Raw genomic sequence first — 15,175 nt, forward strand, 5'->3', positions numbered from 1 at the left:
AAAAAATTCAGTCCCCTTCCTAGCCCATCATGTTGTTCTTTACTAATCATTCAAGACTGAGTTACAATAGAATATGTTAAGAATAGCATAACTTATGCATCATTTCAAATCCTACACAAGTTGCTAATGTCAACAAAATAAGAGCCTGAAGAGAAACAGCTTGAAAACATTTTAATTCAAATTACCAGAAAACTTAAACCTTCCAGTATCAAATAATATAATTATGTGATCTACATTTCAAATTGTTTTACTTTTAAAATAAGAAGAACCAAAAGTTGTCAAGGATTTACATACATGACTAGCGGCATCATAAATGGGTAAAATATTAAAAAAGCAATATACATGCTTTTTATTAAGTAGAAAACAAAAACTACATTTAGTGGATGAGATGCACTTGGTATTTCATGTACTTCTCACATGAATATATGATATTTCTCACTGTGAATTATCATCTATCCCATTTTCTCTAGAAGGAACCTGAGGATCAGAGGTAGCAAGTCCTTTTTCTGAAGGTCACACAAGTAGAAAGTGTAAAGACCAAGATTTAAATCCCTGACTGACAGCTAAACTATGTGTGCATGAAAAAGAACCTAGGGTGAATGGAAAAAAAGCAAAGACCAGAAAGGAAATACTCTTAATAGATACGAGTGCTCTGGGTGAAATCCGTGAGTTTGCTGCCTTTTTTAACTGCGAGCACTCCCCAACTGCGTATAAGGTGGATGGCTGAAAGTGAAGCCTTACTAGCTTGAAATATGAGAGAAGAGAGCCCAAAAGCCAGGAAAGGAATTGGAAATTAGGTGGGAATCTCTAGAAAAAAATGGAATGACGGTGAATGTAAGCCTCAAATCTCAGCTGACCACTAAATTACACAGGTAAAGGGGAACTCCCCCCATCCCCCATCACCCCACCCCCCAGTGAGCCAGGCTAAAAGAGCACCAGCTGGAAACAATATAACAAAAGATAGCATCTTCTACATAGCAGGCAGAGAGGACCCAGTTTACAGTTCGAGCCAAGGCAAGTTAAGTACCTGTTGGAACAGTAAACAATAATCTTTAGAAGAATATAAAAATAAACCAAAAATAACCCAGAATTGCTACAATGTATTATCTACATATCCAATTGTCACCCAAAAATATTACAAAACAAGAAAAAATAATCCATCATGAGGAAAAAAACCATCATTAGAAAGTACCTCCAAGTGGGGCCAGATGTTAGATTTAGGAGACAAAGACTTCAAAATAGGGGCTGGCCCCATGGCCGAGTGGTTAAGTTTGCGCGCTCCGCTGCAGGCGGCCCAGTGTTTCGTTAGTTCGAATCCTGGGCGCAGACATGGCACTGCTCGTCAGACCACGCTGAGGCAGCGTCCCACATGCCACAACTAGAAGAACCCACAACGAAGAATACACAACTATGTACCGGGGGGCTTTGGGGAGAAAAAGGAAAAAATAAAATCTTAAAAAAAAAAAAAGACTTCAAAATAGCTATAATAAATACACTCAAAAATTAAAGGTAAATATGGTATCAGTGAATAATAGAGAGGGAATCTCAACAAAGAAATGGAAGCTGTATTTTAAAAATTAAAAATTCTAGATCTGAAAAATCACAATAATTGAAATGAAAAAATTCACTAGGACTCAACAGCAGAACGGAAATGGCATAAGGAGGAAGCAGTGAGGAGCATTAACTTACAGATACAAGAAACTGAACAAATCCAAAATGGATACACTCAGAGAAACACCCTTACCCATGGTCAAATTGCTGAAGGCCAAAGGTAAGGAGAAAATCTTGAAAATAACCAGAGAAAACCAATATATCATACAAAGGTATGCAATGATATGATTAATGGCTGTCTTCTTATCAGAAACAATGGTGGCCAGAAGCCATTGAAAGTGCATACTAAAAGGACTGAAAGAAGAAAACCCTGTCAACCAACAAGTCTACATCCAATAAAACTATCCGTCAAAAGTGAAGTGAAATAAAGACATCTTCAGATAAGCAAAAACAGAAAGAATTTTGTGGCCAGTTGACCTCCATTAGAAGAAGTACTCAATGAAGAGAAACTGTATCAGATGGCAACACAGATCTATAAGAAGAAATGAAAAAAAAAATGGAAATAAATGTGAGTATAAAATACCATATATTTTTCTTCTCTTCTCTTTTCTTTAAAGCCATATAACTGTTGAAAGCAAAAAGCACAACAGTATATTGTTGGGTTTATCAAGTATATGACAACCAGAGCACTAAGAAAAGCAAAGCATTCTGTTTTAAAATTCCTATATTTTAGCTGAAGAAATTCAATATTCTTTCTAAGAAGAGCAACTACTAAAATAACAATGCAAAGAGATACATAGCTAGAAAGTCAATAGAAGAATTAAAATGGAATCCTAAAAAATATCTGATTAGCACAAAAGATGGCAGGAAAAGAGGATTAGAGGAACAGAAAACAGATCTAAAAAACCTCAGAAAACAAACAGCAAAATTATCAGGCCTAATTACAACCAAATCACAATAAAAGTAAATGGACTAAATAATGTACAAAGAGAAAATGAAAGTTACGGTACATGTATTCTATGATGTATGTATGTGTGTGTGTATATATACATCTCAAACATTCACTTAAATAGATTATTATGGGTGACATAAAACTGACTATTTATTTACTAATGATTATTTAATCCTAGGTGGAAAGAGTAGGATATAAAATTGTAGTTTTAAAATGTACATAAAAATGCAAAAAATGTTAAGGATTTGAAGTCTAACTTACTTTCTCTATTTCCCAAAACTTCTCTTTATAATGAAATAATAATAAACATTTTAAATAAATAAACACAATGAAACCCTTGGAGTAAATTTTCAAAGTCCTGCCCTGGAAAGGATTAATCTTCAGCCTCTTGAAATTTGATATTTTAGGATGACTTGAGACTGCAATTTTCCAAAAATGTGTAGCTCTTTGACTCTTATGTTAAGATTTAAAACACCATTGTTACTTTGTGCCAACACTAGCCTAGATGGAGATGCTGTGATAACCAAAACTCAGGTCCTATCTTTGCGTCTACTGTAAAGGGCTATTCTAACCTGTATTTTTCTGAGAACTCTATTTCTGCTTTTCAATATTTTCTTGTCTTCTGTCTCTACAACATGCTGGCTCTCTCTGGATCCACCTCTGCCAGTGTTCACTTTCCCTTCTGACTTGCCCTGGTTCTGGATATCAGGTAGCTGTATTTGTTATAGCTACACAGAAAGTGTAACTATACAGGCACCCCCACTTGTAGATGTGGTGAATCCCTTGCTTCGCTTAATTACTGGATTAGCTTTGTTTCTGATCAGCAAATCTGCCAAATAACTGGGGTTGAAATAGATGAGACAGTATCGTAATCTCTCCAAGCCTACAAACCAAATCTGTTATTTGTAAAAATTTATAGGTCAGCAGGACTCAAGAGTAATTTATCATAAAGCTTAATTTCTAAAATAGTAAAGCCTGATGGTTTATGTCTGAAACCATTAGGTTCTATAAAAGAGAGGTAATATCGAGGCCAACTTTTCATGTGAACTCATCAGGATTCAAATTTATCAGTTAGTATTTGTATGTCTGACTTCCCTGTAGGATTTTAATAGGGGACCTAATAAGCAACATACGTTTCTCCTAACACCTCACATGTGAGCTTAGGTTATGAGTTTAATGTGAGGTTAGTTTAATGTGCCTAGGTTTAAATCCAGCATCTACCACTTACTGGGTGTGAAACTTGGGCAAGTTGCTAGTAGCCTTTGACTTCATCTATCTGTAAACTACTTGGTTTGCAAGGTTATTGTGCCCAGACTAGAGAGCTCCTGAAATACGGCAGATGTGCACTAACTGGTAACAATGCAATTCAATATACAGTTATCTAAGGGTTAAAGCCAGATCTTTAAATAGTTAGCACTTATCTATATAAGGGTATTTCAAAGTTTGAGAATCAGCACATTAAAGAAAATAACTATATACTATTGTCACAGAGATAACCAAAGTGTAAGACTCTCAACATGGTCTAGGATACTGGTTTGCAAACCTGGCTCTATACAAATCACCAAGGAAAGCTTTTCGAAAACTACATATACAGTAGTCTAGTCCCCCCTTATCCACAGGGGATACGTTCCAAGACCTCAAATGGATGCCTGAAACCATGGATAACACTGAACTCTATATATACTACGTTTTCTTCTATGTATACATATTTGAGGAACAACAGCAAAACTAGCACAAATTTCTCTTTCATTCTTCACAATCTCACAAATAGAAGATTTGTTCTTACTGTAGATCTTACTGAGCAACCTCAGTATATGATTTTTTTTCTTATTAAGTCAAGAGCTTTCACCTTTTCACTCAAAGGAAACACTTTAAGGCTTCTCTTTGGCATATCCAAACTGCTAGCATCACTACTCTCGCACTTTGGGGCCATTATTAAGTGAAATAAGGGTTCCTTGAACATGAGCATGTGATACTGCAACAGTCGATCTGATAACTGAGAGATACTAAGCGACTAATGGGTGGGTGGCATATACAGCATGGATACGCTGTACAAAGAGATGATTCATGTCCAGAGCTGTACAGTCTGAGATTTCATCAAGCTACTCAGAACGGCGGGCAATTTAAAACTTGTGAATTATTTCTGGAATTTTCTATTTAATATTTTCAAACTGCAATTAACCACAGGTAACTGAAACCACAGAAAGCAAAACCACAGATAAGGGTGTATACTCTTTGGGAGAAAGGAGGCTGTAATTCTTCTCCAAGAGATTCTTTTAGAAATTTGGGAATCACTGTCCAAAGAAAAGGACAGGGAGACAGAGACCTAGTTTCAAAAAGATCCAACCTCACCAAGTATTAGTTATGTGACTTTAGGCAAACCACGACCTTGCAAAATGAGACTGCTACTCCAAAACCTTCACCCACCTCCTCCAAAGATAGATTTCAAGACCAAATACAGATATGAAAGCTACAGAGTGCTTTGGAAACTCCACCACTCTATACAATATTATGAAATTTTTCACAGCCTTTCTAATTAAAGACCCAGATCTCCATTCTCAGACTGAAAAGAGAGATATTTCACTGATTCAATAAATACTTCATTGAGGGCCTACTACGTTCTACACACTTTTCTCTGAGGAAAGATCCATGCAAAATTAGACAAAAATCTAAATTTAACGCTTTTAAACTAGTGGTGGCTATCTAATGTGGAAGGAAAGAAAGAAAGGAAGAATGAGGGAAAGAAAAAACTTTCTTTCACTTCCCTGGACAGTACTGTCTGATAGATCTGTGATGGTGGATGTGACGTTCTCTATCTCCACTGTCCAATATGGTAGTCACTAGCCACATGTGGGTACTGAGCACTTAAAATGTGACTCAAGTCACTAAAGAATGAATTTTTAACTTTAATTTTAATTTAAACTTGGCTTAACACCTTATGTAACTAGTGCTTACAGTACTAGAAAGCACCACCCTAGAACATTTAAGAATTTAGGTCACACTTTTGAGAGATACCGATACGTAAAGGCAGAGGAAATTTTAAAAAGAAAAAGTTTAGTAAGATTCCATTTATAAGAAACTTTCTTAAATTTTTTTTTTGAAGATTTTTGTACCAGGAAAAGATACAACCATACAGTGAAACCTGACCAGTCCAAATCTCTTCTAATTTATCTCCAATGAACTAAAAAACAACTATCATGGATATTTAAAAATAAAACAAAATCAAAATAACAAGAAATTATACAGTTCTAAACTGTAGGATATTGGAATTAACACCAACTGGGAGTCAGAATATTTGTTTCAAGTACCAACTGGCTCTGCCAGTTACATGTCCTACGATTTTGGATAGGTTACTCAGCTCCTTTCCATCCTAACCTCCAAATGTGCAACTTGTAGCAATTTGTCAAATGGCTTTGAGAGATTCTAGATAACAAATATAAGGTATGTAAAAGTGTTTAAGATTCTCTTGTACTACATTAATTTATAAAGAATTAGTTCTATTATTCAGCATGTATTGACTGAGGGTCTGCTATGTCAGGCCTATATACAAGGTACTAGGGACAGAATGATAAACAGCCACAGACATACTCTGCTTCTCACAGAGTTTGAAGTCAATTCAAGTTGACTCAAATAATCACATTAATAAATATATTATCACTAGGTGAAATAAGGGCTCTAAGGGAAAAGGGGTTTATCCTAGACTGGAGGATAACAGCTTTCTCTCTGACGAAATAAGGATTGAAGTGACATCTTAAAACTAAAAAGTTAACAGTGTGTGTATGGGGGAGAAAGGAGGAAGAGTTCATAGACACTATCATGTCAAAAGCCCTACGGCCAAAGGAAGTATTGTGCCATTGAATAAATGAAACACTGAAGAAGAGGTAGGCCAGAGATGCAGAGTGAGTTTTAAGCCAAGGGATGAGATGATCAATTTTGTTTTAAAAAGATCATTCTGGGGGCAATAATGACGGGAGGGCATAGTGAATACGGGGAACTCAGTTAGAAGGCTACTGCAGAGGGACATGCTACTGTTTGGTCTAGGATGGTAGCAGGGAAGATGAAAAGAATATTTAGGAATTAAAGCTGACAGAAGGAACTCAGTGATGAACAGGATGAGAGAAAGCATCAAGGATGACTCACAAGTTTCTCACTTGTGCAATATGATGAATAGTGCTACCATTCACAGAGACTCAGAACACACTGAAGAGGCCTGGGCTGTTTCGTTTTTGGAGGGGAAGGGAGAAAATCCTAAGTTTGTGAATCTGGGGGTGGTTTTGAGACATAAAGCAAAAACGTCCGCCAGGCATTAAATGCCCAGAACTCAGAAAAAGGTATAGGTAGGAGACAAAATATGGGGAGTCATTAGCCTACAGATGATATAGCATAAGGAAAGAAAAAAGAACACAGAGGAAGAAAAGCCAGAATCATACCTTGAGGACGGCCAGTTCAGGGATGAAGGAGACTGCTGAAAGAGCCAGACAGGGAGAAGAAAAATTAAGAGATTGGTGTTATGGAAGCCAAGGAAGTGACAAGAAGACGTTAAAAGAACATCAAATGTTGGAACGTTGAAAGCTGACGGGGAAGGAAAAAAAAAGTTTCCTGGAATTGGTGATAAGGATGGAGGTCACTGGTGACTTTAACAAGAACTATTTAGGTGAAACGATGAGGTGGAAGCCACACTAGAGCAGACGGCCGGGGTCCTCGTGGGTCCGTTAAGTCTTCCTCTGCTGGAGCAATCAGTAATGCCCCACCAAGCCACCCAGCTGCAATAAAGCTCCAAAATGACTCACACACCAAACTCTGTTAGAAGCTACACTGTTAGAGGAACTATTCCACACAACCCAACAAAGAACCATCCCAGTGGCTTCTAGAATTCTTAACCTAGACGGGTATCTAATTTGCGAATGTTCAGGAACAGCATAGTGAAAATTTAAAGCGGAGAAATTTCCGAGCCAAAGGGTACTACAAATATACCAGCCGTAATTAGCTTCTGCAAAGAGACAATATTCCACTAAGCTATTTTTGCTTTTCAGATTTTCCCCTTCTACTAATTAGAAATTGCCACGTTCTCTATCAGCTCCAAGTTTTTCATAATAGCTTTAAGACAGCACTGGTACAGATTCTAGTGAGAAACAGAAGAATAATAAAGCGCCTGGCAGATGATAGCTTTTACATTTTAAATGGGAAATCATCGATATGTTTCTAACTTCAGTATTTTAAGGAGTTCTGCTTCTTGTCCATCCCTTACTCTTACTTTGTGGAATCAACCCACCAGTTCCCCACCCCTCTGTATGGTATCTGAAAAACTACTGGTTTTCATGGTTCTACCTGCAATTTGTAACATAAAAGCACATTCATTTTTATGCTACAAATTAAAGCTCATTTTCTTAACTTCTATTACTTCACAAACCAGTGGCTGCAATTGTGTAAGTGTTTGCCCCACTATAGAGCGAATTTGTGGATTGAAATCCAACTCCTGAGTCTACCTCCCAAACTTGCTCTCCCCAGTCTTCCCCATATCCATAAACACTGATTATAAACAGGGGGGAAACTGGCACTAATCTTTCTATATACCCCTCATCCAACCTATCAGCAAATCCCAACAAGTCTACCTTTCAAACATATCCAGCAGATATCTGAACACTTCCCATTTTATCAAACATTATTATCTGGTAAAAATCACCATCATCTTAATTGAAACACTGCAATAGGCCTTCTGACTAGTCTCCCAGCTTCCATCCTGAGCCCCTTACAGTGTATTATCACTCTGTTTGCTGTGTGGAGAACTTAAAAACACATGTCTGATCATATCTTGTCTGTGCTCAAAACGCTCCCTGGCTCCCTACATCACTCAGAGTAAAACCCTAAGTCTTTACTATGATCAACAAGGTTCTACATTATTTGTTCCTCACTGCTGCTCTGGCCTCTCCTATCACTCTCCCTTCTTGTCACTCCAGTCTTGCTGGCCTCCTTGTTTCTCAATCACACCAAGCACACTGCCATCTCAGGGTCTTGGTGTTTGCAGTTCCTCTGCCTAGAGTGTTCTTCCCCTAAGATACTTGCGTGGTGCAATCCCTCACTCCCTTCTGTGACTGCTCACCTCTCAGAGAGGTCCTTTCTAACTCCTCTAAAACAGCACCACCCAGTCTTTACCGTCCATCCACCTTTAATTTTCTTCACAGCAGTTACATCTGACCTACTTTTTTATTGTCTCCTGCCACTAGAATGAAAGTTTCACGACTTTGTTGTGTTCACTGCTGTACCCCCAGCACTTAGAACAGTGCTGTTGTTAGTACTCAGTAAGGATTTGTTAAATAACTACATTCATACTCATTTTGCTTCAGCATGGAACCAATTTGGCTAGTACTACAGACTATCCAAACACATATATGAAACATGTAATTAAAAATTATTGAAGGGCCAGCCCCGTGGCCTAGTGGTTAAGTTTGGCATGCTCCGCTTCAGCAGCCTGGGTTCAGGTCCTGGGTGCAGACCTACACCACTCAGCAGCAGCCATGTTGTGGCAGCGACACACGGGCAAAATAGAGGAAGACTGGCACAGATGTTAGCTCAGGGAGAATCTTCCTCAGCAAGAAAAAAACGAAATTTTGAAAACAAACACACTCAACACAGAGGAACCAAGAAACGCTATTTTGGTCCTTTCAATTCCAGTCTCACAGGATTGGAAATTGGAGCATGAACACAAACACTCACAGAGAAGACATCAACTATGATAGCAGTATATGGATTTTTTGCCACATTTTAAATCCTCAAATTTACCTTTCCTTCTACCTGGGCAGTCAGTTAGCATATACTTGGGGAATGCATACAGTATTATGGGTAAACCACACTTTAGCTCTGGTGGCATGGATTGATTTAGCAGAGTGGAGCCCCTGGCAAAATTGTGAAATAGTCCAAATGTGACTTTGCCACATGAATGTGTTTCTTATCAGAGTCCCAACTTTACTTAGACCTAGATCTAATCTACTCCCTACCCCCAGGGATGTGACCCATTCTTGTCCCTCCAGGATGATGTACAAGGACTCAAGCTATGTACTGAAGTGATTAGTAGTGTGTGATTCTTGTCCAAGAATCAACACAGCCCACTCAGAGAAGCAGCCATACCGAGTTGGAGAAGATAACACAGCTGTTTAGTGTTTTACCTAAAGTCCTTGTTAAGCGGGAAGAACTGCCCACCTTGATATATTCAATGAACAAATCTCCATTAAGGCCCATCTCTGTGTGGAGATAAATGAGACACAAGCTCAGGTCCTAGTGAAAGAGTCATATTAATCAATGATTACATCATCACAAGAATTCCTCATTTCTCTCAGTTATGTAATCATTCTGCTCTCAGGAGGTCAAGATAGATAGGTGATGTTGGTAATCCCCAACGTGTCCCCTTCAACATCCCTGCCTTCTCAGAGCAGGTCGGAGGGATAGGTAGGAAGAAGAGAGAACAAGAAAGAGGAGCTACTATGTCTTGGCATTGGAGTCAGAAAAAAACTGGGTGTGAATTCCAGCTGTACCACTTTCAATGAGATTGGCATTAAGCAATTTCTTCAGCTTCTACAAGCCCATTTCATGAGTAAAATGTGTATGAAACCTATTTCTTAGGAATTAAACGAAAAAGCCAACAAGCTCAGTGAGACGTAAAAGACACTCTGTATAGCTGCTCCTTTACTTTCCCCTTTTTTTAAATGAGAAAGGCTAAAATAGAGAGGCCATATACAGACTTGACAGAACAGCAGCAAAAAGTTCTCAAACCCTGGCCTAAGGACAACTATGCAAAGGTAATATTACCTTTTAAAACTGTTTCAATAATGCTTTAAATCCAGTAGGAGCTATTATGGATTGTCTACCACTATACTTTTCCACATTTGATAACCATGCTTTCCATCACACATTGAAGTTGTCCATCAAATACTTATTTTTTTGTTTACCCTTCACTTTTGAATTTCTTCTTGTAGGGGCAGGAATCATTACTTTGGTTTTATGTTTTGAAATACTGAAAAAAAAATCAATTCCTGGCATCAACTTTGAAGAGCTTCTGCCTTCTTTCAAACTCCTGTCTCTCACCTTCCCTAACACTGCTCTCCTGGCTATTTCTCACCAGCTTAGCAGCTCCTTCTTCCCTTTCTCTGCCAGTGTCTCCTCAATCTCTAACCTACCTTTAGACATTTTCTAGACCCAATCCCAGACCCTATTTCTGTTCTCTTATCTACCCATTCTCCTAAGTAATTACACCCATTATTCTGACTATTTATATACATATACTATATACATACACACACATTTCCATATATATACACATTTTCATACATGTATATATCTTACATACATATATAATGTATTCTGCCCCCTCTTCCTCAAAATGACTCTTGACTAAGAAGTCTTATAGGCTGCTCAAACAGAATTCTTTCCTTCACCCTGAAACCTATTTCTTCTCCACTCTTTCCCAACTCAGGCAACAGTACCACTATCTATTCAGTTGCTCAAGTCCAAAACCTGGGAATCAGCTTCTCTTTCCCTCTCACATCCATTCCACCTACATCCAATTCATTTTGCCACCAACCCTTATTACCTGTAACCCAAACCACCGTAATGTAACTGGTTCCATTCTTGCCCCTGCCAATGCATTCTCCAACCAGCAGGCAGAGATGTTAAAACAAAACAGATTATGTTGCTACCTCACACAAAACCCTTCAAAAATTTTCCACTACATTTATAATAAAATCTTTTACTAGCCTCCTTATAGTTCTTTAGACAAATCACTCTCTCACCTCACTACTTTCACATATGCTGTTCCTTTGACCTGGAAGGTTGTTCTGCCCTATTATCAACTTAGCCTTCAGGTCTCAGCTTCATTGTCACACTTCTTGAAAAAGGCCTCCCCAACACACCAATTAAAATTAGGTCCTATTATATCCTCACTAAGCATCTTACACTTTTCTTTCATAGCACTGGAAAAAAATATGTTACTTGTGCAAAGATTTGGTTAACATATGTCTAGACACTCAGTATCTGTTTTGTTAATCACTGCATCATTCCACAGTGCCACAGCCATGCTACCAACACCTAAGATACTCCTCTCCCTAATAAATATTTGACAAATGGAGAACGCATGAGTCCTGGCCCTAGAATGGCAGCAAGATGCACCATGGATACTTAACTATTCCTCTTCAGTTGGACTTACAGGCAAAATACTTTAAAAAGTCACAGTGCTGGGCAATGAAAGAAATTCAAGTAGAAGGAAGACAACATAGTCCTTTCCCCTAACAAGTTTCTGGTGCTTGTCTTTTACTTGTTTGGTTCTTCCCTAGTTTCTAGCACTGAGTTAGACCCAAGGTAGACACTTAAGCACTTAGTGACCAAGGTAGACTACATGACAATCAATCAAGTGATAGAATTAAATGCTACAGAATTCTAAATATTATGATTCAGGTACGGCTAGAAAAGGCTTTAAAGAAGCCAGAAGCCAATCTAGACAGGGTGAGGAACAGCTTCTGGCGATCTGGCCAACCTATGCTACCACCCCTCTCCCATCCTCCTTCAACAGTGTAGATCTCTTTAGCCAGATTTGTACTCCTTAATATAACACATTTCTTTAATCCCTTTGCTAAATTCTAATCAAAATTAATTTCCATCTGAGGTTCTATGCTTATTTAACCTAATATAACCTGTTGGCTATAAAAGACCAAGTGGTAGAAGGTAAAAAACTACAAAGAATTCATTACTTGTCGCATAAATGAAACTCTGAACGTAACATTTTGCACAGTACATCCATCTAATAATGTAAAAATTAAGAGAATCTAAAATCGAAGAGTTTATGTACTTTCTGAAGGGCCAATTTAAGACCAAAATAAAAACTACATTAGGCATTATTTTTCAGGCACTGAACATGGGTCTTTATGTGCATTTTTTTCCTAATCTTCAAAATAACCCTCAAAGCTGAGGAAGCTGAGGCTGAGAGACTGGGTGACTTCTTCAGCTAACAACACAGGTATTCTTTTTTAGACACTGTAAACTGACCAAAAATGCAAAACAAACAATCCCTAAAGTTTTGGAGAACTTGAAGTGCTTTGTTGAGAGAATTTAACTTAAAATAACAAAAACTTTCCTAGGAAGCATACAAGTTCAAAGAATATAACATCCTTCAATTAAAAAAATCCTTCCCAAAACATAGAGGTAAATACAGACTGCTTTACTGCTAAACTAATCAGCTTTGGTGAAATAAATCCCAAATGTATCTGCATAATATTTTCAATAATAATAAAAATGCTCTAACGAACATTATCAGTTACATACCTACACTACAAAGGTTTTGAGTTTTGAAAGGAAAAAAATAATAGACTGGAGAGAAACTACAGGAGTATGAATAAAAGAAGTGTTTTAAAAATTGTTTTTCTTCTGATATGACAAAATACCACAATGGAATAACAGCAGTAGTTCAAAGCTAAATGATGTCAGGCTTTTAAACAATCAATAAGCTATAAGGGTTGGGACCTCTGTAACTATTTCAAATTGTATGAATGTTACATTTATCAAACATTGGGATAAGTATAGTCTTGTATGAAATGACTATATGAGATCAAATAACCAAATCCAAAAGAAATTACATACTTTCTGTATTTAAACTCTTCCACACTATGATTGATTCAACTTATATGGTACCAACTCTCTGCATTCACAAAATGCCATCAATGTAGTCATTATCTACTTGTAAAGTGTGACTTCAAGTAATCCCAGCTAATAAAAATGTTAAATATTAATCAAATCTCAAAAGCATGAACATATCTCAAAATAATGATTGTGTACCCTGAAGAAATAGTCACAAATGGTCATAAAAAATAGAATTACAGAAATCAATAGAGTTTATAGCGATGGTTTTCTGTTCACAAAGTATAATTACTTTGCAAGACCCCTGAACGTCTTTCTGGACATCCTCCACAGTAAAAAACATTTCTCCTGTTTCTTTTGCTCCTTTTTAGACTCTGCCCCTCCTCGCCAATTTTTTGTTTTTTATGTAGTCCTCTCCCAAAATGTTTACAGTATAAAAAAATGGATTTATGGCATTATCAGGGACAGCATGTCCCAAGACTTAATATTTCTATGATCCTTTGCATATTCAAGATTGCAAGAATTGAGCTTTTAATAATTTACAGACCACAAACACACCCTGTTAAGATTTTCCCTTCGAACACTAACGTTCCCACTCTTGGGACCCCTAATGGGTGCACATAAGCCATACAATACAACCTTTAAAAAGGCCACAGATGGTAGGTGTTCTCCACTCTCTCCCAAGAGACGTCCTCACCTCCTGCACATTCCCTTCTCGGGGCCCACAAGCACAACTGTCATTCAGAGAGATGGTAATTGTTAAGCGTGGGTGAGAAAGTGTACATGAGAGATATAACCGGATGGAGAAGGCTGTTAAGTGCAGCCTCTTCCATGTCATGTCACTAACCTAACCCGCTGCAAACTTTTAAGAGATTAAGTTACATTCCTCTGCAATTCTACCCTTGACAGCTGAAGCCAAAGATGCTAGCGAGTCGTGCACGTCCATTCCCGCCACATCACGGGTGGAGAGCCGGCGGCACATCCCGCGGTCAGCGGGACCAGTGGTTGGGGAAGGAAGGAGGGCTGGTGAGAAAGCTGCAGGGAGAGGGTCGGGAGAGCTCACCTTTTCCAGCTCATCGTGGAGCTCCGCCAGGCTGGGCCGGAGCAGCTTCTCGCCCAGCTGCGCGGCCGTGTGCCGGTAGTGGTCGATCCTGGGGACGGCGTCCATGGTGTTGTGGCCGAAGGTGCGCAGGTAGTAGGTGTTGGTGTGAGTGTCATAGTAGTAGTGCTGGTGGTGCCCACTGCCGCCGCCGCCCGAGTGCAGGCTGCTGCCCTCGCTCAGCACCGTGTCCCCGCCGTTCTGAAAGCTCACGTTGGGCCCATCGCCTCCAACCCCCGCAGCATCCGACAAGCTCTCGTCCGCCGACGAGGAGGCAGCCGGGTCTACGAAGTTCACGCGGAAGCGGCCCTTGGCTTCCTCGCTGCCCTTAGCCGGCCCGCTTTCACCGCTAGCTTTCCCCTCCGCGGGGGTCTCTTTGCCCCCTGCACCAGCACTGGCCGCCGCCGCCGCCGCAGCAGCAGCAGCACGCCCGGCGTTCTCGGAAACCAGGTCCACCTGGAAGCGGCTCTGGCTTGGGGTGGGCCCCAGGGGTCTGCCCAGCCCATCCCCGGCTGCCGCGGCGCCCTCACCGCGGACCCCGCCGCCGGCCCGGCTCGCGGCCGCAGCATCCTCAGGCACCGAGGGCACGGCCGTGCCGGGAAGATCCACCCCGGCGGCGGCCAGCGCGGCGGCTGGCGGCGCCTCACCGACCCCGGCCAGCCTCGGGGCGCCGGAGGAGGGCGCCGTGGGCCCTGGCTCCATCGCCGCCTGAACCCCTGGCGGACCCGGAGAGGCTGGCGGACGTTGCGGGCTGCAAGCCCTCCGCGCCCCCGGCCGGCGGTGGCGGCAGCCGCAACGCCAGACGAGGGAGCCGCTCTCCCCGCCGCCCGCTCGCCGCCGCTCGCCCGGGCCGGCACGAACGGCGCCGGCAGCCGACTTAGCGCGCGAGTGCAGCGGGCGCGGGGCGGGTCCCGCTGTTTAAAGCCTCGGCGGGGCCGCGGCGGCGCTGGCTG

At 40.3% G+C, this 15,175-nt stretch overlaps 1 protein-coding gene across 2 annotated transcripts in view; it reads right to left on the reverse strand.

The window, feature by feature from the left end:
- SLC12A2 (solute carrier family 12 member 2) overlaps positions 1-15,148 on the reverse strand; it is a 103,862-nt gene extending 88,714 nt beyond the window's left edge. The window contains exon 1 of one of the 2 annotated variants that reach the window (XM_008530066.2): positions 14,187-15,148. In XM_008530066.2, the coding sequence (XP_008528288.2) occupies positions 14,187-14,924 (738 nt within the window). In that variant the 5' untranslated portion in view covers positions 14,925-15,148. The remainder of the gene's footprint in view (positions 1-14,186) is intronic. The other variant, XM_070571255.1, reaches the window with a different exon arrangement.
- Between the last annotated feature and the right edge of the window lie 27 nt (positions 15,149-15,175).

This window comes from Equus przewalskii, chromosome 13, assembly GCF_037783145.1.
Source record: "Equus przewalskii isolate Varuska chromosome 13, EquPr2, whole genome shotgun sequence".
In the NCBI taxonomy this organism is placed as follows: Eukaryota; Metazoa; Chordata; class Mammalia; order Perissodactyla; family Equidae; genus Equus; species Equus przewalskii.